This window comes from Falco punctatus, assembly GCF_963210335.1.
Source record: "Falco punctatus genome assembly, chromosome: 7".
Taxonomy (NCBI): domain Eukaryota; kingdom Metazoa; phylum Chordata; class Aves; order Falconiformes; family Falconidae; genus Falco; species Falco punctatus.
In genome coordinates, this window is record NC_137587.1 from 37,914,100 (window position 1) to 37,940,754 (window position 26,655).

Consider the following 26,655-nt stretch of genomic DNA (forward strand, 5'->3'; position numbering starts at 1 on the left):
GGGAACATCTCACTATGGTCAAGCTTGTCAGCTCTTTCCAAGGACTCCCATGAGCCTATGACACGAAGAGTCAGAAGTGAAATAGTGATGGTGTTATGGCCAGTGTTAATTACATATATGAAGCAGCAAAACCCTATCCCTGCTTCAGCTCACTGCTGCAAAAGGCTCAAGGCTGTAATATGTTGCGTCACCAGGGCTGCATCCATACTGAGACAAACCTCTCAAGTTTTGGTCTACATTTTTCTTGCAGAATTCCTTAAACCCACCTGTGCATTGTGAAAATGCCCAGTGAACAGCCCATTTCCTACAGGTCAAACTCAGGTTTGTTGACAGAGTGGTCAGGATAGAGGTTCAGTATCTCTCTAGAGGTTCAGTATCTCTCACAGTGGAGAAAAAGCAATGCAGCAGCAACCTCCTGGCATCTACCTAGCAAACACCCCTCAGGTGCCAGTGCTCCATTTGACCTTCCTTCTTCTTCAGGCTCAAGTTGTGCCAGAGGACGAGTCCATCCAGAAGAAAAGGAGCTCCCCAGGGATTGCTAAGAAATGGTCATAATTATGCAGAACAAATGAGCACTAGGGGAAGGACTGCCAGAAAAAGTCAAGGAGCTTTAAATCACTTCCAGTCAGGTCAGTAATAGGGAAAGGCTGGGGTTTGGCCAGGTTGGAACAGCACAAACTACTGCTGCACCTTTTTATTAAAAAACATCTGGGGGACATTCTTGTAAATTCTTGAAATTCCCACCTGGCAAACCCTGTCTCCTTAGAGCCCACTTTTCTCCATGGTGCATAGAGAAACACGTAAGCAAAGACTCAGCTTACAATCTCACAGACCAAGATCTGTGTTCTGTATAGAACAAAGGTACTGTGGATGCACAAGCGTGGAAACAAACTAAGACCATCAGCCTGAGGGTGAAGCTGCCAGGGGACCAGTACACCCGCTTTGTGGGGTACAGTTAGCATAAGAGTACAGAGATGCCAGGCTACTCCTGTGTGCAAGCACCAAGCATCTTCTCCTATGCAGTCATCCAGGCAGTGCACGGGGTCCTGGCACCGCCCAATATCCAGGAAGGTGCACACTGAAGATCCTGTGCTTTCTGCCTTAAAATTTTGCTCCATCTGCCTTCAATCCAATTACTGGACACTATTCCCACTCGGCATGCCTCTGTGGTTACTCACAACTTTAGCTCTTCCATCCCATTATTGCATTAAGCCTCTCAATCTGATTACTTTGTTTGGAGTGAAATTTAAACTTGATTAACTGCATAAACAATGATTTTTACCAGTCCTAGCCCAAACATAGGAGAAAGCAGGCTGAAGGCCCCATGGAGCAATTCCTCTTTCTGCAGTGAGACTATTGACCATCCTTTTGTCTTGTCCTGCAGCCTTTAATAACCATCTGTGTCCTTAATCTGGCACAGTCATCAACAGGCTTAACAGCTAGCCAACACCTTGACTTTGCTTTGACATTTAGTTGCCTAGAAAAGCAAACTGCATTGCCCTCTTCGGCTCGGAGCAGTACTCACTGAGGCACTAATATAGAATACATCCCATCGCTGCGATCGGCTGGCATTCAGTGCACTCACTTTGGCTGGCACGAGTGACTGCAACTCATCAGCACCACCACTGATGACCATGAAGTCCCACCACAAAGGGCAGCTCCATGAAACTGCCTTCCTGCTGAATGTGGTCCCGATTCTGCATCCAGGAGGCCTGGAGTCTAAGCCCTGCTCCACCATAGCTGACCAGTGTGATGCTGGGCAAGTCCACTTCTCCCATCTCCTGTCAGTGCAGACTGGAAAGCTCTGGGGCAGTTGGGTGGGTGGGCACTCGGTCTAAGGAAGCCTCATGCGCTTCCTAAAAAGGTAAAAGCGCAACTTTCAAACAACACCAACATGCAGGCTGACACCAAACAGGTCACACAGCCTTAGCATCCTCCTGACTCTGCGTGTTGTCAGTCCTGTGCAGTAGGTATCTCACCAGCCATCTGAACTAAGCTAGCAATGCACTGCGGCTTCCAGAGATCCCAGCCTGCTGCCTTATCAGCAGCATCTCATTTCACAGCCTTTTGCCTCTTTGGCTGCAGACCAAAACTGGGATTTTGCAGAACATCAGCAAGCACTCGTGGACTTAGCTGAAGGGAGGTTTTCAAAGGCACAGATGCGAGACGGCATCTCACTCCCTTTGGCTACCAACACACAGGCCTTCCCTTCAATGGGAGGAAGCACGTGTATCCCCCCAGCATCTCCGCAAAGTGGGGATGCGTCACGGCCTTGCACACAACCCATCTGCTGCATTTCCTAATAAATCCTTGATGCTGCAGCCTCCGAGGATGGGCTGGTTTACCCAAAAGCTTGTCTGCCTTTCCCAAACGAATAAGCTTAACAGAAGTATGTCCTCTCCTGCTCAAATCTTACCTTGGGCACATCCAAAGTCCTGCACAACTACCAGACCGTTGCTTTTCTGTGTATGTTCCTGGTGGCTATTTGCCCTGTGGAAAGCAGTCTGGCATGTGCTGAAGTTAAACAGCGTCAGCACTGAGGGGGCTGGAGTAGATGACCTTTCAAGGTCCCTTCCAACACAAACCATTCTATAATTCTATGACTGCAGCCTACAGTTGGTCTTTTCCATCATTGCCTCAAATCTAAATGCTCTCAGCTTTCAGCCTTCCTTCCTAATCTGATATTCCCTGAAGGGACAGTGGCTAATACCTGTTCAAGGAGATGGTATTTGGGGTCATTAGCACTTATTCTGGCCACTGCCCATATGCCAAAACTCCCAATCACAAAGTCTGGTCTGGGAGAAGCGTAAATTTAACCACATTTCTACTGCTACAAATTAAACACCAAACTTCTCACTCATTCATGGAAACACAAAGTTAACAAAGTGAACACAACAGTTCACTATAGGCTTGAAGACCATCACAATCTCTCTCTCCAAACCTCCTCTTCTCCTCTCCATGCATGCCCAGCTCATTCATTCCTTCCCCTGTGGTCACTCCAGCTGCTCTCCCTGCATGCTATGACCATGGTTTACAACTGCCTCAATGCCTGGGTGCCCCAAACTGTCACCATCTTCCAGCTGAGGCTGCACCAGCAAGACTTTCCCCAACAGGAATGATAGCTCACAGCACCCTTTTGGAGTGTTTCTTGTGCTCTCCTCCGAGGTCTTCAATCGACTGTGCTGTGTATGGGATGTGACCAAATACATCACTGGGTATTAGTGTCTCTTTGGGCAAATACACCACTACCTACCTAACCCTGGAGTACACAGCAAATCCCTCTCTCTCTGCTTCTCTGACACACTTTTAAGAGAATGTGAGTTCTTTGTTCCCGTTTTTTTCTAAATGTTGCTTTTGGCTAGTGCTTTAAAGCTCGTGTTTAACGGTGAGTGCCTGATGAGCATAAAAGCGAAACATTAAATCTCCCGAGATGTTCTGTGTAACAAGGATGCCCCAGAGCCATCAGTGAAACACACTCCAGGGATCTGAGCACTTCCAGCAGCTGTCCTGAGCTCTCCCTCACATCTCTAGGAAACAGCCGAGCTCCGTCTCTGCCACAAACCCTTGTGTGATGGCTGAACCGCAGGCAATATGGCTCGAAACATTCGTGCTCTGTCATTTAAGTGCAGTGGAGTAAGCTCGAGTGGACATCACCGTAACACACTTGGCTGCAAGGTGTGACTGCTCAGGAGCTGTTTCGCAGTCACACCTGAGCCCCTGTACAGCAGGGCAGCTCTCCTGGGGACATGCAGAGGGCACAGCTGAACAGCCCATCTGACTTACCCAGCCCATCTGTGCCAGCCAGCTTGCTCAGCAGAGGCAGTACCCATGCTGGAAGATCTCTGCTTTGCTAGAAGTCATTGGCAGACAAGATTTTACTAGCAACAGAACATCAGCAAATTATTACTGATTTTATGCTTTCTGCCTTTGATAAGATTGCTGGTATCACACAGCAGCAGCAGGAGGAGGAGAAGGGAAACAAAATCAAGATGCATATGGATCAACTGGACTTTCTGCTTCATTCCTTCCCTCTCCAACAGGATGGGAAACTACTCTGGAGACCACCACTTCAGATACTTGCTTTCAGCCATGAGCCTCTTGCAGACTCCATCCAGTCCAGGCAAGAGACAAGAAGCTCTCAGCAGTACAGAAGCATTTCTCATGCCTGGGAAGCAGGGATTGTAGGTTTGGCATTGCTTCTTCTTATGCCTCATTAAAGATCCAGAGGCCAGAGGAACCTGCCCCAGGTTGAGCTTACTAGAGCTGCTGCTTCTGATCAGAAGGCTGGACTTGAGCTCTCTGAAGTCTCTTTTGATTTGAAGTTTTCTATGACCAAAGCTGTATTAATAAAGAGCTTTTGCCTGACATGAACATCTCTGCCTGAGCAGAGATGCTCCCACCTAGTTGCCTACTGCAGTTTCAGTGTGGGGACAAAGCAGCTCCAGGCTCTTCAGCAGAGCAAGGCCACTGCCAAACCCTTGGACTTCATGTAGACCTACCTCTACATAAGTGATTTCTCTGAGAGAAGTTCCTCTTTCAGCTCTGGGCAGAGGGAAGGCTCTGCAAGCATGCACTGAACTCCTGCTCATTTAAACCAATGACTGTTGTCAATGCTGTGCATAGGGGAGGGCTCTCCAAGGAGAAAACCAAGGGCAGGTGCAACAGAAATCAAAGGGCAGGTCCAAGGACCAGGATTTCATATTACCTTTGAAGCACAACTTTAGAAATACTTCCCATCACCATGGATACTGGAGCACTGGGAACACAACACTCACCACAGCAGCAGTAGAGATGCTCAGGTGGCTGCTGCTAAGAAAGCACTTAGAGCAGAGTAAGGAAGCTCAAATCTCACTTCAGGTGCAGGAAAAACACAGCAAATCCAGCATTTCTCCTCTGTTAACTCCTTCCTCCAGACACTGCAGTCTGAGGCCCTACATCTGGATCCAATCATCCCAAGCTGGAAAGGGTTCTGTTTGGGATTACTCCAAAAATGTGATAGCAACCAGACTGCATTTGGTGCTGCAGATAACCCAAAAAGCTAGTCTGGACCACAGAGACTTCAAAACACAGAGGGACCAGGACTTACAGGGAAGGACAGAGGTTGGCAAGCATCCAATTCTCAGACTAAGAATAGCCAGAAGTCCTGCTTCAAACAGGGAGCAGACTATGTGTGCACTAGATGCTCTGCCCCCATATTGGGTGTGCACAGGGGTTATTTTGCAGGCCCCTTGTCTTCCTCTGCCTGGGTGCTGGAGATGGCCTCAGGCAAACAAGCTCAACACTACTGTAAACCCCAAGCTCCCTAGTAGCCATCTACTCCCAGCAGCAAGACCCGACTGCTCAGCTTTTTTCCAGTAAGCTCAGGACATGCTCCAGTGGCTGCAGCACATTGCTCCAGAGTCCATCAAATCAATCCCTTGGGACATGCCATGTTTTTTTATTTCTGGGGATGCTGAGCAGAAAGCAACCCTGGCACTCAGACACATGCATGACCCTGAGGTCCTCAGGCCTCCCCAGCTGCACAGATGCTGCAGTGAAACCAACAGAGCAACTCTGCAAGCATCCCGTTTGCTAAGGAGTACTGAAAGGGTACCAAGAGGCAGAAGACCCAGACCTCTGGCCTCCTCACTTGCTGGCTTGCAGGCCTATAATCCCTTTTGGAAGCAGGACAGCATGGCACAACACAAGGCAGGAAGAAACAAGCAGCCAGTGGAAGGGGTTTAACACCAGGTCCTGCAGGGACCACCTACCAAAGCCAGCAAGCTGCCCAGAGCAAAGGTGCAGGGAAGATGCGAATTCGGCAAGTGCAAAGATTTAAAACCTCTGAGATTTCAACTTCCATCTCTCCTAATGCAATCCAGGAATGAGCTCTTTGGAAACCCCATTCCCTCAAGCTCAGAGGATGTGTCTGAAGTGGTCTCTTGAGAGTCCACACTAAGATTTTTCAAGGAAAATAAACTACACAGAGAGGCACAGAGCAACAAAAACCCTTGAAAGCAGTATGAGGCTAGGTGTAAGCAGTATGAGAAGGGTGTAAGCAGGGAAGGATGACAGTCGTTATCAGGAAGGCTAATCAAATGAACTGGATGGATTATGTGAAGATTGTAGACCCATTAATAAAAAAGAAGGAAGAATAAATCAATAATTCTGGAAGAGCTCAGATAATGAATGCCTTTAAAAAAATTATTCTTTAATAAGAAAGGACGTATGGCTAATTATGAAGTAATGAAGGACTTGTCAGTGTATCTACAGAGAGCAAGGAGATGAGGGGGCTCCGTACCCAGAACTGAAGGATATCCGAATCACTGGAGCTGAGCAATACATCTTAGTGTCACAAGGAAAGCAGTTAATGGACTCGCTGAATCATTCATGATTATTTATGAAGAAGTGAAGAATCCAGGAAGCACCAAGGAATGGGAGGGGGGAGTAATTCACATTTACTTCTGTAATACGGGGTTTTTTTAGAGGAATGAAAGTGCTCCCAAGACCTAAGAAAAAACAACCTAAGGAGAAGAGGAGCCACAAATACAGTAATTGGCTTTAAAATTCTCTAGAAAATACTAACCTGCCTCAGTGTGGGGAAGATATACCTGGATGTTGGACTCTTGCATCCTCTTGCAGCAAAGGCATCACCAGCAAGGCCAGGGCTCATTCTGCAGGGAGCCCAAGCCTCACCAACCTGGGCCCCACCTCTTGGGAGGGTCTCCAGCAACTTGGCTTCTGCAAGGACTTCAGATGTGTGGTTGGGATCTGAGCACAGTGGATGGATAGCCAAGCTGGGGGCCCTCCATGGAGCACAGCAGTCAAAAGCAAGAAAACCACATCATGTGGAGGAGGAATATCACTGGATAGGTAAATGAAGGTTGGCCAACACCACTAAGAGCAGGAGCCAAACAGCTCTAAGAGATCTTCCTGGCTATAAACATGCATGAGAAACAGATGTGAGCTCCAGCCAGGAAGAACATGGGAAGATTCACACAGCAATCACCTCCACCCAGTTTGAAACGAAGAAGTATGCTTGGGAAATAGTAAAATGAGAAAAAACCTGAGGTGTGCAAGAGATGTCTATGCCTTCAGAGCATGAATCCAGCTCCCCTGTGCAAGGACAGGTACCTCTCAGCTGGGCTGAGAAGGGGCGATGACCAACAGAGAAACTGGGAGAGAGGGAGCCTGGCAGAGGCAGAACAGGAGCAGAGGAATCTGGAAAGGGCAGGAGAAACAGGGCGACAGCAGGAGACGGAGTTGAAGTCTTGGGGCTGACTAGCAAAAATATTGCACCTCAGTCTAAAGTACTGCACGAGACCTTGGTTATGTGCACACCATGCGCAGAGCCTCCTCTAGCTGACGATGACACCTTTAAAAATCCAGACATACCTAGCACTTCTGTGCTGGCTCTGCCCAATCGGTAGAGGGAACAGAAGTCAGTTCCCTTTATCTCTTAGCAGTGGCTGCAATCACCTAGCAGGAATCACTGTTCCCTTATTCTTCTACTAAAACATGAACATGCCTAATGTGGGATGAGAAATCGTTAAAACCCTTATGAACAAACATGAGAATTTGGTACCCAACACGCTGACTAGCCAAAGACCAGATGCAAAGCAGCAAAGGAGGGAGAAAATAGTGCTGAGGAGTGTGGCCACAGAACAAGAGCTGTCTCTCTCCTCCACCACCCACCTTGTGGGAAAGGAGCTTTCAGGAGGCCAGGGAAGTAATGTGGGAGATGCAGAAGGGCCTGAGAAGATCAAGCAGCTTGTGATATTTGAAAGGACAGTCAGGGGTGACACAGAAGTGATGGTGATGTCTCCTTGGGATGTGACAGCCAGAGGAGGCCATGAGGTCCAAGGGGAAAGGGCCATTCCAAGCTGGCATCCAAGTCAAGGGCATGGCAGGAGGGATGTGGTATGGAGGATGCTGTGACACCTCCAAACTGAGCCTCTCGTGGTCAGTGGGCAGCAGGCTACCTTTCCCATTAGAGAGATGACCTGCATCTCTGCATATCCCAAGGTAAATCAGCAGAGAAGACACAGGATGCACAGCCATTCCCAGTAAGTAACAACTGTTGTAATAAAAGAAGCCCATCACTTTGGTCTCTGACTTGTGGCCGCTGCTAGCTACATTAACGAGGCAACTCAATGAGAATGTGATTTTTAACTTGGAAGCTATCAAGGTAAGGGAAAAGAACTGGAGAAACTCTCTAATTCAAATAGGTGAGTGGGGAAAGGGAGAAATGAGAGACAGGTTTAGTTCACAGAAGGCACATCAAGTGGTTTTCTTAAGTTGTAAACTGCCTTGTAAAGGGCCACGTACAGGATTAGCAGGTGGTATCTCAAATCTCACACAAGGCTGTGCAGTATTTACCTTTACAAACAAAAACTGTTTTATACCACAAAAGTACAAAGAGAGTTGGAAGTGATAAATTTTATCCCTTTTATATAACACGTCTTTTTCCTTTTTTTAAAACAAGGTGTCTCTGAGTCCTCATGTCATCTATATTCAACAGGCACTTGGGGTCCCCTCTCATTTCACAAAGTCAGGAAAACCCCCACTCTTTCCACTGTAGTAAAAGGTTTAAGTCACTGGTTTAACTTAGGGGGAAAAGAAGTCTCTTGCAACAAGCTCGCTGAGGGTTTGAAACTCTTGGGGAGGTAAGTGCTTTGGTAATGTTTATAAGCTCAGCCTCAAACCCAGCACCAAGCTGACAAGCTTGCAGTAGTGGTCCGCAGCATCTTGGGACTCCGTATTCCAGCGTCCAGCTCTGCTGCAACTCCAGCAAACGTTAAAGAGAACAGGAGAGGATCTCCCGGGTGCGGAAAGCAAACACACCGCGATGTGCTGGCAGGGGCTCAAAGCAGCTTGTTAAAACGCTCTTTGTTCTCCCTGTTGCTGGATGAGCAGCAGCAAAAGCAAATCTCAGATGAGCATCCCTCCTCCTGCTACTTAATTCTGGTCCAGTGCAGCAAGGATCTAACCGGTAAGCAGAGTACCTGCTCAGGAGAAGCATTATCTTAGCAGCAGCCCGTACACACAGCAGAGGGACTGCATGTAGCCCGACAGTGTTGAAAGGTGCTCTGGCAAGTATTGGTTTCATTAGGTATACTACTGTGGTGCAGAAGAAAAGGGTGCGGGGCCTGCCATGGGTGTCTGAGCTAGGATGTCCATGCCACAGAGCTGGAAAAATAACAGATCCACTCTAGCGGGATTAGCACAGTGCTCTGCCTGAGCTTATTAGCCCTGGAAAATTTGATGGCCTTCTACAATGGGGTTACGGTGTTGATTGGATGACGGAAGAGCAAGTGATGTCATCTACTTGGACTTGTGCAAAGCATTTGACACTGTCCCATATGACACCCTCATCTCTAAATTGGAGAGACATGGATTTATATGGTGGACAAGGAATTGGCTGGATGGTTACACTCAAGAGTTGTGGTCAACCGCTCGATGTCCAAGTGGAGACCAGTGACAACTGGCATTCCTTAGGGGTCAGTATTGGGACCAGCACTGTTTAACATCTTTGTCAGTGACATAGACAGTGGGATCAAGTGAACCCTCAGCAAGTTTGCCAACGACACCAAGCTGTGTGGTGTGGTTGACACGCTGGAGGGAAAGGATGCCATCCAGAGGGACCCTGACAGGTCATGAACCTCATGAAGTTCAACAACGCCAAATGCAAGATCCTGCACATGGGTCAGGGTAATCCCAAGCACAGATACAGGCTGGGCAGAGAACAGATCGAGAGCAGCCCTGAGGAAGGCTCAGGGGTGTTGGTGGACGAGGAGCTCAGCATGGCCCAGCCCAGAAAGCCAACCGTACCCTGCGCTGCATCACCAGCGGCGTGGCCAGCGGGTCGAGGAAGGGGATTCTGCCCCTCTGCTCCGCTCTGGTGAGACCCCTCCTGCAGTGCTGTGTCCAGTCTGGGGCCCCCGGCATCAGGGGGACATGGACCTGCTGGAGCAAGTCCAGAGGAGGCCACGGAGATGCTCAGAGGGCTGGAGCCCCTCTGCTGTGGAGACAGGCTGAGGGAGTTGGGGCTGTTCAGCCTGGAGAAGAGAAGGCTGCGGGGAGACCTGACAGCACCTGCCAGTACCCAAAGGGGCCGACAGGGAAGCTGGGGAGGGGCTTTTTACAGGGGCATAGAGTGGCAGGACAACGGGGAATGGTTTTAAATTGAAAGAGGAGAGATTTAGATGAGATATGAGGAAGGAATTCTTCACTATGAGGGCGGCGAGGCACTGGCACAGGCTGCCCAGAGCAGCTGTGGATGCCCCATCCCTGGGAGTGCTCAGGGCCAGGCTGGATGGGGCTTGGAGCAACCTGGGCTGGTGGGAGGTGTCCCTGCCCGTGGCAGGGGGTTGGAACTGGATGGTCTTTAAGGTCCCTCCCAAACCATTCTATGATTCTATGACTCTTATTTAGTTCCCAGGTGGTCAGCTTGAGTGTCCCTGTCATAACCCCTTGGTTTCACAATCCATATGCACAGGATGAGTGTGGATTTTTCCCACAGCTGCTCCAAGCTCTTTGCCCTGTCTGCACCACCCACCTCCAGGCAGAAAGCTGTACAGTGCAGCTCACCTTCACCTCTAGCACCACTGGCTTCAAAGCACTAGTACTGTGAAGTGTCTGTGGTGGCTTCTCATGACAGCTTGGAAGGAATAAAGGACAAGGGCTCTGAATGCAAATGTTGCGGAAAACCAGGGTTTCTAATGTAACTCTAAAATGTGAAGTTTGGACTTCTTTCAGCAGCACATTGCAAGGCAAGGGGGTAAATTACAGAAGTGCCAGAGCCTGTTCCTTTGGATTGCAGCTTTGATCCTTCAAGATTTTGACTGACTTAAATATGTTTCTATTTAAACTTACAACCAGTTTTGAATACAGCAGGGAAAACCAGCTCATTAAGCAAAACTTGCCCAGGCCTATCCTTCCTTCTCTCAAGCACAGGGAAGGGGCTCGCAGGGCTCCCAGCAAAGCAGCAACAAAATGCACTCGCAGGAGTAAACAGCACTGTGGGCTGCAAGACATCACAGGCACTTCCACTGTGGAAAGGCCCCGAGGAGACACCTGTGCACCACAGGACAAGTCCTTAAGAGGAGGAATGCGTCTCATGCTGGCAGCTGTAACAGCCCCGAAATAAAATCTGTTTCGCAAGGCAAATAAATCGGTGCAACTTAATGGCTTGCTTAAGCAAGTGTAAAGCCCTGCTCAGAGGAGCACAGAAGCAGGTCCTCCCACCTACCACCCTTTGGGGACACTGCATCAGTATGGCCACGACACTCCCCACATGGACCCCATCTCTCCCAGGCACGGGGAGGGCCCAGCCAGCTGACCAAGGCCACTGGAAACCAGATATCCCTGGGTGTGCTGGAGGGAGCATGTGGAGGGATGTGCAGGGCTGGGGCCAAAATTCTTCTCAGCAGAACAAGAGACCCTTCTCCCCTGTCCACTCTTCCTCCACCTGCCTCATTCACACCCTATCATCTCCATATCCCTTGTCTAGGGCCACGGATGTTACAGTTTTTTAATTAAAGACTACACTGTCTGCCACTCTAAACACATATATTAAAAATAATCATTTGTGTATCAACTGTCTTGGAATAAACACTGATGTTTTATTGCAGAGCTGCGCAGCTGCTGAGGCTACCTGCTTGTAAAATATTCTCAGTAACAAAAAGGTGTTTATGCACATACAAAATCGTGAACGCAGCAAGTTGTTACATAAACTGTTATATAAATTACTTACCAATAGCACATACATTTTCAAATTCCACCAACGTCATGCTGGAGGGGTATATCACTTCAAGTTACCACAGCTATTCCTGATGGTAGGGATCACTCCACACAAATGAAGGATGCAGAATCTGGCCTTAAATTACACACTTGGCAGACATTTATGATATTGCTTGTATTCAGAGATCTCATGGCTCCTTCAGACTGTAACTGCAAATCAACTTGGGAGACGCCAAACTAAGTAAACTGTCTGTTTAAACAAAATGACTGCAATATAATATATATTGATTTTGTAAACATTTTTCTGAGGTTAAAAGGTATTCATAGAGATGGTCACTAGGTACATAACTCTGCTCCGGATCCCTGCTAAGCACATTTATTAATAGGTCATATACTATAGCAGAGTCTCAGGCAGTCTAAACCAGCACAGCTCCCCTGAACTTGACACTGCAGTACCTGTTCTTGCCAGGTGATGACATTGGTCCTGTAAGCTTCATTATATTTAATTTAAATCAAATGTATTTTGGGGCATGTACAAGTAAAGTGGATGTTTTCTTGGGTTCAGGAACCCTGCTGTGACGGAAACACTTCCGGCATAGCTTAACACCTGGTAGCTGCATAAATACAAACTCTACTTGTATGTTTTTGTTTCAAATCACACTCATTTTACTGTTTGTAACATAAAAGGTGATGAAAACCACATTCTCTAGAAGAGGATTGTTCCATGACCTACCTGAAGACAACTCTGAATAAACCACACTGCCTGGTACCCTTCAGACAGCCTTGGTGATCTGTGCTGGAAACCATCAGTCCACATGCTGGGTGAGGAAAAACTCTGGTATTCCACCCTTCCAATCCCAGCCACCTGATGAAATATGAGCTCAACTCACCTATTTTCTGGCTAGCACCTTTCCTCTCATTTGACAATATGATTGCTCTCTGTAGTAGGGAATTGCTGCCAATTCAATGATAAAACCCCAAGGAGCCCTTGCATGACTGGGGGATGATGAAGCCCTCAGACACACAGACTTTATCAGGACCTGGGGAGGACCACTGCGTGCGCTTCAGATCACATGCCGACTGCCAGTCAGGTGCCATATCTGGAGCTGGGAAAGCACAAACCCCTCCAGTTTTGCAAGAGTACCTAGGTGGATCATTGGGTTTCTGTCAACTCTCATCACGTGCGCAGAACAGAGATGGGACAATCACTGTGGTCAATGGCATTTGATGGCATGATCTACACAAGGCTTTAGCTGTATCTTGAGACCATCAAGTTCTGCACATTTTGCCATTCCAGACCCACCTGGCATCAAACTGCTCAACTGTCATAGACCCACAGACCGGTTTGGGTTGGAAAGGAGCTTTGTAAGTCCAACCTCCCTGCAATGAGCCAGGACATCTTCAACTCCATCAGGTCGCTCAGAGCCGCGTTCAACCTGACCTTGAATATTTCCAGGGATGGGGCATCTACCACCTCTCAGGGCAACCTATGTTGGTGTCTCACCACCCTCATCGTAAAAAATGTCTCCCTTATATCTAGTCTGAATCTATTCCCTTTGTCCTATCGCAACAGGCCCTGCTAAAACGTCTGTCCCTCCCTCCCAGATCTCTTTGGGGCCACAGGCTGGTTTGTAAAATGTAGGGCTCTTAGACCTGACATGACTCATAACAACTGTAACAATTCACAGCTTTATTAAAGCCAAATTTGTAGCATATGGCAGGAATGGCTTTTATCCTACCATACACAGCCTGCTGCAGTCATAACATAAATTATTGCCCCAACTTTCCTTTTGATGCATCACAAGATGAACTGAGGTGCCAAATGCTGAGCACATGTGGTCCTGCAGTAAGACAATACATGCTAATTGCCACAAATGACCTCGTGCGGTGTCATCCTCCTGACACTGCCTCTGTCGGGTTGCAAACGATCCCAGGAACTGAAACAGCCCCACAAAAGTGTCCCGGTTTTCCCACTCAGCAGAAGAAACATCACTTAATTGCAGGAGGTATTCCCCCAGGTCACATGCAGCTCACATTTGAAGCAAGCTGTGTATTCCCCTCTTTTCTAGAGAAGTCACAGGGGAAGGATCATGCTCAGGGAGAAGATGCTTAAGTCAACAAATCTATGTCAATTTACTCCAGCTGAGAAATAGGGCAGGAGCCTGGGGTAAATAGCACCTGCTTATAAATCTGATCTCACTACTTCATTTCCAGTGCTTTCCAAGAACCTGAGCACAGCCAGACTTTGCTTCCCAATGGCACCCACTCTCAGGTGAAGACTGACCATGCAGCTACCAGCATGTAAGACAGCTACAAAACCCTGGAAATCAGACCTGTAAGGCATGAGCTAAAGCCAGCTAAAGCACTAATGAACAGCTCCACAAGCTTTGGTATTTTTCCCCACAATAACCTACTCATGCAAGTCTCAGAATCCCACCAAGAAGACATGGCTTGCTTGCTCCTCCTCCTGCTGCACTGCACCGCACCGTGCTCTTGCTTGCTATGGACTACAAACTGCCCTACAACCAAACAAAGTAGCTTTTGCCTGAGCAGAAACAGGGTTGTTCCAAAACAAAATCCACCTGCACTGCTTCTCACAGCATCTGCAGCCAGCTGACTTGCTTGTATCATGAAATGTCTCTAGTTCAGTCACAAAGAGGGTTCAAATGAGGTTTCAGTCTCATCAGGTAGAGCTCCTTACACTCCCTCCGTCACCAGGGGAATCATAGAGTCATTTAGGTTGGAACAGGCCTTTAAGATCATCCAGTCCACCCAGTGGTCTATTTCTCCTGAGAGCAGTTAGGAAAGGAGACAAACTTAACGCTACTAAAGAGCACTCCACTGTCCCTGAGTCCACCCCAGCTGCTGAAGCGCTGCAGCTGCAAGGTGGGGAAGGAGAATGCAGCTGGAAGCACAGGGTGGGATGGATCCTACCTCCTTTTCCCTTTCTTCCTCTCACCCTTCTCTCCTGCAACAGATGCATTCCTCCATGCCTCACACATCGTTATGAGACATCCCAGCAGCAAAGCAGTGTGGTGGCCCTCCTCTGGCACCTACCTACTGCTTACAGCTCATCAAGAAATCACACATTAGGCCAATCATCCACATCTGGCACATCTGTCAGAAGCAAATACTGGGGCATGGTAGCATGAGCCAGAATAACAGGCAGCGTCAATCTGCATCTTGGCAGGGTCTGCCCACCGGAGATGTGGGCAAGTCACCAGCCTGCCAGCAGCGGAGGAAGGATCCTCCTTGGAGCTATTTGCAGAGTGCCCTTCACCATCTGACAACCCAGTGCCACAGTAGGAAATCAATAGAGAGCCTAACCATTGCCCAAGTCACAGATGGATCAACTGATTGGTCATCTGGTTCATAGCTCCAGAAGCACAGCATGATACACACAGTTGATACGACGAAATAACCTTCTTGCCCCTTGATCTGGGCTGTCATCTGCCATTCAGCAGAGCAGAGGGGAAGGTGCAGCGCTTGGCTCCCCTCCATCCTGACAAGCAGCCAGAGGGCAAAATTTTAAATAGCACAAAACCACAACTCTTTGTGGGTATGGGATATTTTATTTTTTTTTTTTTTAGCCAACAACAAATTTTAACTGCTGTACTCTGAGGGAGGTGAGAAATAATCTCATAGGTGAGAAACTGTCTACACACTTGTTCTGATTCACCAAGCTGTGGGCTGATGGCGGCACAGACCTAAGCAAATGCCCTTTCAGGTCCTCATTTCCAGGGAATTCAGTGTCAAGACAGAAGAAGTGTTACAACAGGATGGATACAGGACAAACTCGGCCATGTCTGAGCTGTGGAGCTGAGTGAGTTCTATGCAACAGTGCGACATGAACCATTGCTACCGCTTCCCCTAGAAAAGACCTTCACAAAGAGCTGGCTGTAGATTAAAAACGGCATAAGAAAGAGGCAGTCAGCTGAACTACAAAGGAGCACTAATAAAATATATATCAGGACAATCAGAGGCATTTTGACTGGTTCCTCAGACAGCCAGACTAAGACTTAACTGGTTTTGCCATGAAAGTCGAAGCTTGTTTTACACTTCTATCTTGTAACTCGCCAAAGAAAGAGCGCTGTGTTCCCAGGAAACAGTGGCTTCTGTCATCGAGCCAAGGGACAACGCCAGCTCTCACCCAGCACACAGTTAATCCAATGCTGTTTGCACATCAAGTGCTCTCACCAGTTTACCATTTCAGATGCCCCAGCACAAGAAAGCATTTAAGTCATGCCCTTAAATCTCTGAGACTTCAATTTAAGACTGAACATGTATGGAAGTGCTTTCCCAGGGAGAGAGGTTGATGCTCTCATTATGTCCTTGATGGGATTTCACCCAGCCCTGACAGCTACAATGCCCTCTGCGTTGTCGAAGTTCTCAGTACATCTCCATGTGTAGCAGGCGGTGCCTGATTATGAATTTGCATTACACCATGATCAGGTTGCTGGGCTGGAGGAAGGGAGCTGTGCTAAACATACATTTCTAAGAGGCAACTTTGAACAAGCTAGTGCAGTCTGAGGCAGGGGAAAGGACAGACAGGGAGGCTATGCAATTATTTGCCCAGGAGCATGTAGCAAATCCTCAGCAGGGAGAACTGACCTCCAGTCACAGCAACAAGCCCACCCCTTCTTTTTCCAGCATCCTTAGAGAAATGTTGCCACAGTTCACTTCCTCACTGCAGTATAAATAGCTGGAGCTGCACTTGACAGCATCTTCCCACTCCTCCCCTGCTTCAGGCTGAATCACCAGGTGCTTTGGATAACACAGTCCAGCCCTGCCAGGAAGGGGAGCAAGGGAATGGTGGCTCTGACCCCAAAGCAGTATGTCTGTGTCTTGAAATCAATAAATATGCCTTGTAAGAAACTATCCATTTCAAAGCTTGACACAACCCCTACCCCTCCTTCTCCCATTCTCCCAGCTTTACATACTCCAGTGAAGAAACCACAGCAAAAAATAAATCAGAGAAAACCGTTTGGAAAGGCATGCTTTCCCAACAACACCCTGGAGTCAAACCCAGACCTCTGAGTCTGCCTCTACAGACATAAAGGTCCTTCCCAAGCAGAAAGCCCACCAGCACAGCAAAGCCCCCAGCTAACAAAGGGACAGAGACCCTGGGCAGTCAGTGCACCGAGTGTGGGGCCAGAAAGGAGCAGTTCTTTCCACTGCCTACAGCTGATGCCTACAGATGTCAAGAGGTAAAAAGCCGGGAGGAAGAAAGTGGTGAAGTTAAAAGAATTAGTGAATTAATGCCTCTCGAATCAAGGGGCATTGGTTATCTGGGAAGACAGAAGGGTTTTCATCAGAGAAGACCCCAAGAGCTGCAGGTGGATAGCAGCTGCAGTTCCACAGCACAGGCTTAAACAAGTGATGCTACGGATGCATTATGCACCCTTGAGCTGAAAAAGCGCAGCCATAAGCCATCTAATTCACACACACTAAACATGATAAGAAAAGGGAACTGACTGTGCAAATCCAGAAGGGCCAGCCAGGGGAAAGGGAAAAAAAAAAAAAAAAAAGGAATTAAATGCAAGGGTCTGACCCACCAAAACAGAAGAAAAAACTGGATCACTGGTTGAAAGATGTGCCATGGTTCCAGGGTTCATGCAAATAATTCAACTGATCTTTGTCCAGGTGTATAGGCATTACACCTCTACCCCAAGCTGGAAAAAGCAGCAGCCCCAGCGTGGGAACCCGGGCTGGGATCTCCACATCAGGCATTCAAACTTGCAAACATGATCTTCCACTCAAATGGCTCAGTGCTGCGGCATCTGCTTCGGTGGAGCCCTGCTCATTTACACCAGCTGTGGATCTGACCTCCTGCTGTCGGGCAACGGCAACCCTGGCTCCAGGTCACAGCACTTCAGGCAACAAATACGCATGCCATATTAACATCCCATCCTTTTTTAAAAATCCATCAACTAATATAAGGTTAGTAAAGGGGAAGGGGTAATTAACACTGATGGGAAATCCCTCAACTGTTAGATCCCTTCCAGAGCAATTTCTGCTGACTGTGTTATGGAACTGAGCGTGTGCCTATTAATGTGCCTGTGTTTCTGTAATTCAGGGAATTTAGTTAATCAAATGCAAAACCAGAGCGCAAAACCTAGTCCATGCTGCACCCACCGTGTTTTAGTTTGGTATCGCCTCTCACAGTCAAGGACCTCTCTGTTCTCACCTGTTGCTACAGCCATGTGCTGGCTTAAAAAAATTTCAAAATAAACTTGGTCTTACCTTTCCTAGCTAGAAACTCTGCTCTTAGCAGAAAAAGTTGAGCCTCCGCTGAGCTTTTCCAGCCAGCTCCATGTCAGGCTCTCCCCCAGAAAGGTGTATTCAATTCTGAAGGCAAAATGCAAGTTAGTTCAGACAGCCACGAAAATTTTCCTCAGTATAGGAAAGCTGAATTCTTTGACATGCTGTTCTCAGCTCTGGTCTCCTTTGCATTATAAATGGTCATTTCACCTTTCTGCATTAATCAGTGAGGTGCCACTGGTATGGATGAGAGCTGGGCCCAGTTTCTATATACATATGTGTCTCCCTGTTACAAAGTTTAATAGTTTTCATTTTTATGACTGCCTGCTAGGACCCTCATCCACTAAGCAACCCCTCAAAAGCAGTCCCAGAGCACCATCTTACTTGCACAGCCTTTTCAGTTACAATGTGGATGGTCCATGAGAATTTGAGAAATTCACCCAGAGTTCTAGTACCACTGCTTTACTCTTCACAGTAATCGAGCTGCTGCTGCACCGGCCTCTGCCTCTCCTTCTAGGATGCTACCTGAGCTAGGCTCACCAGAGATTTACATGATGAGATCTCTTTGCCTTATGTGCTTGCTCTAAATAGATATTTATCCAATTCATCCCAGCAGGACTATCTGAATGAACAGGGAATGAGCTGGCTTATTTATAAGCCAATTTAACAGGTAAAATGCATACCACAGCCACACAGAACACCTCACCTCAAGAACAAACAAAGCAAGGAACAAAGCTGACAAAAGAGCAGCTTGGAGAGTTGGGGAGTTGTAATGTTTCAACTGTGATTTTTTAAAAATTATTCTTTCATACAGCTGGGAAGAGCACATGCAATTTAAAAGCACTCTGTTTTAAATGAATATGTATGTGAATCATGCAAGTTAATTAAGGGATGCACAAGACTCCTTCAAACTTTAGGAAAGAGAATGAAAATATCTCCAAATGGTATGTGTTGGGTCTCTAGAAAGAACACTACAAGACTTCTTAACAGGATTTTGTAGTCATATGTGAACAGGTTCTGTTAAGTGACACCAACCCAAGTTTTCCCTCTAAAAACCTGAACTTTCGGGTGCTGGTTTATTTAGAAGAATGTGAAAAAGCAATGCAGAGCAGCCCCATAAGCCTCTTGAGAACATATTACCAACAAAGATCCACTCGGCACCACTGTCAGCTCTCTGAACACATCTTGTGAAACCTGGTAAATAAGCACCAATGCCTTTTTCTCACTCTCATGTAATTTATTTAACAAAAGGCGAGGTGCAGTGTTTGCTCTGCTTATTAATTCTCCTGTTTTTTCAGGACAAGGATGTGGTGATAGGAGAATCTCTGGTGACGTACTGATACCTGCTGAAATTTCCATGAAAGAGAGACAAGAATTAGAATCATAGAATAATTTAGGTTGGAAAGGACATTTAAGGTCATTGACTTCAACCACATTAGTCCATTTTTCACCCATTTCAGCTGCAGTGCTCCTGGCTTGCGCCACAGTAAACACAGCAAGAAATATCAAGCCAGTGGGATTCCCTTCACTCATAAAGTGGACAAGAGAAGAAAAAAAATCAGATATAACTGTGTGGGGAGAATGGAATAGGTTTGGTATTTACAGAGCACAGGAACCTTCTGGATGAAGACAGATCCCACCAGACACCAGTCTGCGCAGAGATGCTTAAAAGCCTTTGGAGAGCCTGAGCACAGATGGTGCAACACAGCATCGCCCTGTCAGGTTGGTGTATTTTTGGACTTCCCACTGGAACTGACGAAGCTGCAGTGATTTACACCCGCTCTGAGACAGCTCTGGGCCCATTTCCATTTGCAAATAACTAAAAGGACATCTCCTGGCATCAAGTGCCACGTGGGCTCCAAGAACACCTCGTAGAACTTGCTGTACCGCATTACCTTTGATTAACATGATATTCATGGTTGCTCCTTACTCCATTAATAGCAGTAAGTGTAGAGGAAAGAGCCACCTGACAGAAAGCTGTTTTCTAAATAAATTAATACAAGAAGGCAGCATCACCTCTGGATCCCAGGCAGACACAAGCTGGTGTAAATCCATGGACCTTAGTGACATTTCTCTGATTTTTTTCAACTTCAAAGCATCTCAGCCTGATTGCCACTCTCAAGGATTTGGCCACAGAAAAATGGAGCACTCAGGAAGTCTGTTTGGCATTGCTAGAGAAGAACAGGAGGGATGCTGCTGCTGCAGATGGCAGGTGATGGAACAAGGGTGGTGGGATTCTGGAAGGCCATCAAACAAAGGCTTGGGAAAAAGCACTGCATGCAACAGGAAAAGATTAAGGATTCTCCCTGCTTCTGTTTTAGCAGTAAATATTTTACTTTTACAAAAGCAAACAGATCTTCATCATACAGCAACTCCCTGGATACTTCCCCAAGCGCTGTGGACCGCAGAAATTACCACAGACCCAACAGCAGTATGTTCTCAAGGCCTCAAGAAAGCAACACCCCATGGAAGATTCTCCAGCAACTAACACAGAGACCCAGCCAAGTACGCTAATGAATAATGCTGTTTGCTTGTCCCTGTCTTGGCTCTGATGCCTGCTGTCCCCTGGGCAGAAACTAAGAGGCACTGGTAGTGTTTTCCACCCCTTATTTCACCCCAGATGTGTGAACCAACTGGAATAAAGTCGTACCTAGCGTACATGGGATTTTTTGTTCTTAAAAGACGTCCCCACACATCCCTCATCCCATCTGTGCTAGTGACAGTCTGGATAAGCTGAGGTCTAGATAATGCCTCTGCTAATTAGCCTCTGACTGCTAACAGTCATTACAGCTGATTCAACAGAGTGCATAATGTCCGTTCACAGTGTTGGTCTCTACTGCAATCTGTAGAGATGCTGCAGGGGTTTGCAATCTGAGGATGGTTTGTGTTTTCAGCCTGGGCAATCCCATCCTGGGCAGTTAAATCACACATAAAAGTGAAAGCACTATTTACCTTCCACTGCAGTCAAGACCTGTTTCTGCTCCACTACAAGAGGAACTGAATAGGCTGCCTAACCTGCTCCCCTTTCAGCATCAAGGCAAAGCAGATAGTGGTCCCACCCCAGAGTCTTGGTTTAAGGCAAAAGGAATGTGAAAGAGATGCTAGTGGGGAAAAAGAGGCAAAGCCCCTGAGCCCCTGTAAAGAAAACCCATGATCTCAACCCAGAGCAGAGTGAAGCTTCTTGCTCAACTGCCCAAAAGGAGAGCAGAAGCTTGCATCAGCATTCACTGTGGGACCACTGACCTCTTCAGTTTATTTCTGCACCCAGTAAATCCAGGTTCATGCTTGCTGCAGTTCGGATACCGATCTCAAAGACAAAAGCAGGCTCTGGCAGGCATGACCCACTCCAGGGAGGGTATCCAACCACAAGGTGAGACATACCAGGCACTGTGCAGAGGATAGCCACATACACAACAGCACTGGGCCACAACCCAGAAAGCTTTCACACCTGCTTAAAAGCCACTACAAGAAAACATGAACTTCTGGGAAATCTTTCTAATATGCATCGGCAGGGGTAAAATGTTTTTAAGACAGAGCTTGATCAACTGATGGATGGGATTCACGGCTGTCAGAGACACCTAGGGACTGGACAGTGTGACCCCGGAGGTCCATTACAGTTTATCTGTATATGTATATATCTATCTCTCCACAAAAAAAAAAAGCATTAGCAAGCTGCTGAGCCTGCACTCACCACATACTTCCCAGCAAAAAGCAAGAGGGAGTTGAATGCACAAAGAATAAATGATTCAGCTCCATCTTGTGTTTCTGCTTTTGACATGCCAAGCAACACTCCAGCTTGTCAGGATAAAATCCAGACAGCTGCAATATATGTACAAAACTGGGACAATTCAGATTAAAAACCCATTTTCCGCTGTGTTTCTCTGAATATTTACCCCTCTCCCAACAGCTGTCCTGAAAGGTAGATAGGAAGAGAGAGGATTTCCCACAATCTGTGGCCGGCTTAGAAATCCTAGCTCCCTGAATTATGTTTGATTGTGCCTCAGCAGATTATTTTGAAACAATCATCTGCGAGAACCACACAATCAGCACTCAGCTAGAGGAAAGCAAAAATTGGGGCAGTTCCCAAAGAGGTTTGTAAAATCCCCTTTGGTCTCCTTTCTAAAGTGAAGCACACTGCACTTAACAGCAATTGCCTAGGGCCCAGCAATCATGTACTGACCCGTGAACGCTGCTTTCAAGAACAACAGCTCATCAAGGCACTCTCAGGTCATTGCAGACTGCAGCAGTCTCCTTGGGTCAGAAATTAAGAGCACAGATGTATCCCAAAGAACATTTTGCACTGAGAGGTGTTGTAATCACAGAGGAGAATTGAAGAGTTGACAACTCTGTCCTTTCCTGCAAGCTGTAGGTACTCATTACAACCGCTTATCACAGCAAAAAGATTAGGCAAAAAAGGAACAGTCACCCTCTCAGCAAGTTTGTCTTGCTGTCAAAGGCCTCTCTCCTCAAAAAATGACACACAGATACTTTTGCGAGAAGTTCACCACTCAAATCCACAGGTGGTTTGGTTCCTAATGCCCAGTACAGGATAAAGCCTGAAATATCAACAGCCTCTCCCCTTGATTTTGTTACATGGCATCTCCAGGAGCAATCTGAACTCTGGCCATGAAATCCCTTCTTCAGTTATACTGTACTGCCACATTTGACTCAGTCTCCTTTCCCTCCCCTAACACAAGCAAACATCAGAAACAGCAGTAACTCCCTGCAGAAACGCAGGCTCACTCAAAGCAGGTGTGATTTCACTGTCTCATTTCCAAAAATCTGAGAGAAATCACATGAAAATCATTATGTCAAATAATGTTACAGTTCCATGTCTGTTAGCTACATCAATGAAAATCTGCACTGCTAAAGCTCTCCCCCGTGAAAAGGTATTCTGAAAGAAAAGCTAAGCATTCAAGGAAGAGCAAGCCATCCTAATCAAGAAAACAAGGACTGAACCTGAAGTATCCGAGTACTTGCATATGAAGTTGTCCAGATGCTCACGTGTCTAAGCAAGCACCTTGCTGCACCTGAATCAAAGCAGGAAGGTGAAGCTAAAACCTTATGAAAAGGCCTGGCACCCATCAGGTTTCTCTTGTGTTGGAGAGCAACATCGACAGCTGGACCCGGCTCCACTCCTGCTCTGTGTCATCACAGATCGAATGGTTTCATCCTCCACCAGGAGCTGGGCCAGGACCAGACTCTGGAGAACAGACCACTCTCGTGCAGCAGGCACTTACTGGGTTTTGTAACAGGCAAGAGAAACAAGATACTCACAGCATCCGACAGCTCATGCTATGCTAACATGTCAGTGAAGAGCCCCTGCGCTCCTGTGAGTGGGTGAGCAGTCACCTGTGCATGGTGCCCCCCAGCAGCCCAACACCAGTTGGGTGCTCCCGCTGGTCTTGGGAGTAGTGACGGCACCCGATGCATAAGGACAAGGGCATGGGGCACCAAAACTGCTCTGGCACATGGGCTTCATCTTTGCAAGAGTGCTGAAAAGCTGGGGAGGAGGTAAAAGGGGGTCAGGACAAGCCCTATCCAGCAGCAACGGGCACTGCTGTACCCTCTCCACCCACGGCAACATAATGCGGTTATGCTCTCCCCACAGCCCTCTCAAGGGGCATCATGTCAAGCGACAGCCTGTCCCTGCATGCACCCAATGACCCAACACAGGGTGCAGAGCTGCAGCTCAGCAGTCTGCATCCTCCACAGAGCCACACACCAGCACGGAGCCTGCCAAAACATGACAGGGATGTTCCTGCCAAAGTGATCCAGCTGAGCCCCTTTTGATGGGGGAGGGGGCGGGAATCACACACCTACTCATCTCTCCCCAACTCCTTGTCACAGGTCCCTCCACCTGCTCCTGCCTGCACAGATTTGCTGCAGCAGAGGACAATTATTTCAATGTTCATCTGACGAGTGATGCTCATCCCCTTATGCCCTGTCCGCCTGTGTCCCAGTCACTTCTGCCCCAGTTCCTTCAGCGAGGGGGTCACTGGCACAAAGAGGGAGAGGCAGCGGACTTGAGCTGAAGCTAATACCAGCTGCATCCCTGCCTCAAGCACTGCAAGCCTCTCCTCCAGCGAGGATGCGTGTGGGAGTGAGTACGCTCAAGAGGAGCTGATCAGTATTCAGTGAAAGGCTCCGCTACCGCGCTGCCTGCTTGCCCACTGCCGTCCCTCCTCCTCCCCATGACGGTGTGCGGGAGGAGGCAGCAGCCCTTCCTCAGCAGCAGCCCTTCCTCAGCAGCACCCAGCTCCCGCATCCCCGTCCTCCCCCGCCACAGATTTATTTCATGCCATCCTCCTCATGAAAGCATCGCTCCCCATCACTTTTCCAGCTCTGCAGCACAAATGTCCCTGATCCACCCCCACAACATCACCCATGGGTCCTGGCTGGCTCCCTCGGCAGAGCTTCGGCTCATGGGGGCATGGCACGATTTGGTGACCCACGAGGAGCATTACCTGTCCCGTGCCAGGGGACAACTCTCATCTCAAGCAAGGGTACGAAACGCAGTCCCAGCGCAGGAGAGGGCGAGTGGCGATGCTCCCAGCCTGCCAGCTGAGGCAAGGTGGGCTTCGTGGGGCAAGGTGGGCTGGACAGGCGGCCCCGCACGGCCACCTCCAAGCCACCAGGCTCGGCCGGGGCTGCTGGCAGAGGCCAGCCCGGGTCCGGTTCTCACCTTATGGAGCTTCCACATGGCGCCCAGGGCTTTGACTTCGTGGCTGGAGTGCTTGCCCTCCTCGAGGCACTGGTAGCAGACGGGGCTCTTGCACTGCACGCAGTACATGCTGTGGTTCTCCAGCTCGTGGTCGGTGCAGGTGGAGATCTTGCGGGGGCTGAGGCGGCGGCTGACGCGACCCTGGGCCGGTGGGACCAGGCGGTGCTTGGCCAGCGGGCCCCGCGGCGGGTGGCAGCGCAGGCGGCAGGGATCGCAGTAGAAGACGTCGCACTGCTCGCACATGACGGCCGCCTCCTTGGGCGCCTTCTCGCAGAGCTGGCAGCGCAAGGCCGCCGCCCTGCCTTGCTGGTAGCGGTCGATGACGCCCTCCAGCAGGCGGTTGCGGGGGAAGCCACGCAGCCCGCGCTCGTCCAGCACCAGGCTGCGGTGGCACTGCGGGCAGGTGAGGCAGGCGTTCCGCGGCGGCGGCGGCGCCAGGGCGGCGGGGGGCGGCGGGGCGGCCGGCGGAAAGACGCGGACGCCGTTGGGGGATTTCTGGCAGGGGGTGGTGGGAGCGCTGGCGAAGCCGCCGTAGGAGCCGTAGCCGCTGTCCGCCTCGCTGTACAGGCTCATCTTATCCAGGTCCAGGTAGTCGTAGTCGGAGACGGCCGAGCCCGAGGCGCGGCGGCTCTGCGGAGACTCCGACTCCGGCGTCTGCACCAGGATGTTGCGGGCGCACGCCTGGCACAGGTTGTGCGAGCAGGGCAGGATGATGGGCTCCCGGTAAAAGGAGCCGCACACCGGGCATTTCAGCTCCTCTTCCATCTCTTCCATAGGGGAGGGAGGGCAGCGGCGCGGCACCGGCAGCGGCCGCGGCAGAGCCAGAGGAGCCACCCGCACCGCCCCACGCCTCAGCGCCGACTGCCTGCCGCCCGCCCGCGCTCCGCTCCGCCCCGCCCCGCGCCTCGCCATTGGGCCGCCGCCGACGGGGAGGCGGACTGCGCCTTGCGATTGGCTGCGCCGTCTGTTCGTCACCCGCCCGCCGGCGGCGCTGCGGGGGTCTCTCCTCAGGGCTGAGGTGCGGAGCTACGAGGTCGGTGCCAGCCCACGGGGCTTGGCCCTGGGGCCACCCCCGCCGCGGCTCCCCCCGCCTCGCATCCCGACCGTGCGTCCTGCGGCAGCTGTCCCTACCGCCACGGGCTGTTCGCCTTCCCCGCGGGCTGCTCGCCTTCCCCGCAGCAGCCTGCCCCAAGGCCCAGGGGTGCCCCCCAAGATGGCGGCCTCCCTCAGGCCCCCACACTGCAGTGTCCCCTGGCCGTTGAGGGGCTTCAGGGGTCTCGCTGCCGGCAGCGGGAGGGCCGGCAGGGTCCCGCTGCGTGCGGCTGGCGCGTCGGGGCTGTGTGTTGGGTTACTGTAGCGAGAGGCAGGTCCCAGCCCTCAGGGGTACTGCGGTGGTCGGCTCAGCCTGCAGGGAAGGTGGCCTGGGCTCCTTGCAGAAAATCCCCGCTAGTTCGATGGCCGCAGGACTGTTTGCAGCCTCTCTGCTGTTTGGTTTGTAAGGGGACCCAGCAGGTGAGGCTCCGCTGTGGGGGGCTTTTGTGGGGCACTGAGCCCTGTGGCCATGGCTGCGTGACAGCAGCAGTGCTGCAAAGGGCAGCAGGGTAAGAAAGGAGCCCCCATTCCAGGGAGAGTGTATCTGAGGGGAAGCTTTGCAGAGGACGGGGCATGTGTGCGATACGGGGGCGCTCCAGGGGCTTCTGCAGTTTCCTCTGACAGCACAAGGCAAGAAGCCTGCTGAAGGACTAGGTCATGAGGCTATAATGATAATTACTAGAGTAACCACACAAATATAATGCAACACACTCTTTCTATTAACTGTATCAGTAAGGTGACTGCGTCAATAGGCAGGTCTGCCCTGGCATGGTGGGGGCACAGGCAGGGTGCTTGGGGTGGCATGCCATGGTCCCTGAGCCTGGGGTGCCCGGTGGGTGTGAAGGGGCCTGGTGGGT

General features: G+C 49.5%; 1 protein-coding gene across 15 annotated transcripts in view; it reads right to left on the minus strand.

Annotated features, from left to right (window-relative positions):
• Positions 1-26,423, minus strand: part of TRIM9 (tripartite motif containing 9) — a 73,913-nt gene extending 47,490 nt beyond the window's left edge. For all 15 annotated transcript variants that reach the window (XM_080395505.1, XM_080395510.1, XM_080395504.1 and 12 more), the window contains exon 1: positions 24,668-26,423. In XM_080395505.1, the coding sequence (XP_080251631.1) occupies positions 24,668-25,618 (951 nt within the window). In that variant the 5' untranslated portion in view covers positions 25,619-26,423. The remainder of the gene's footprint in view (positions 1-24,667) is intronic.
• Between the last annotated feature and the right edge of the window lie 232 nt (positions 26,424-26,655).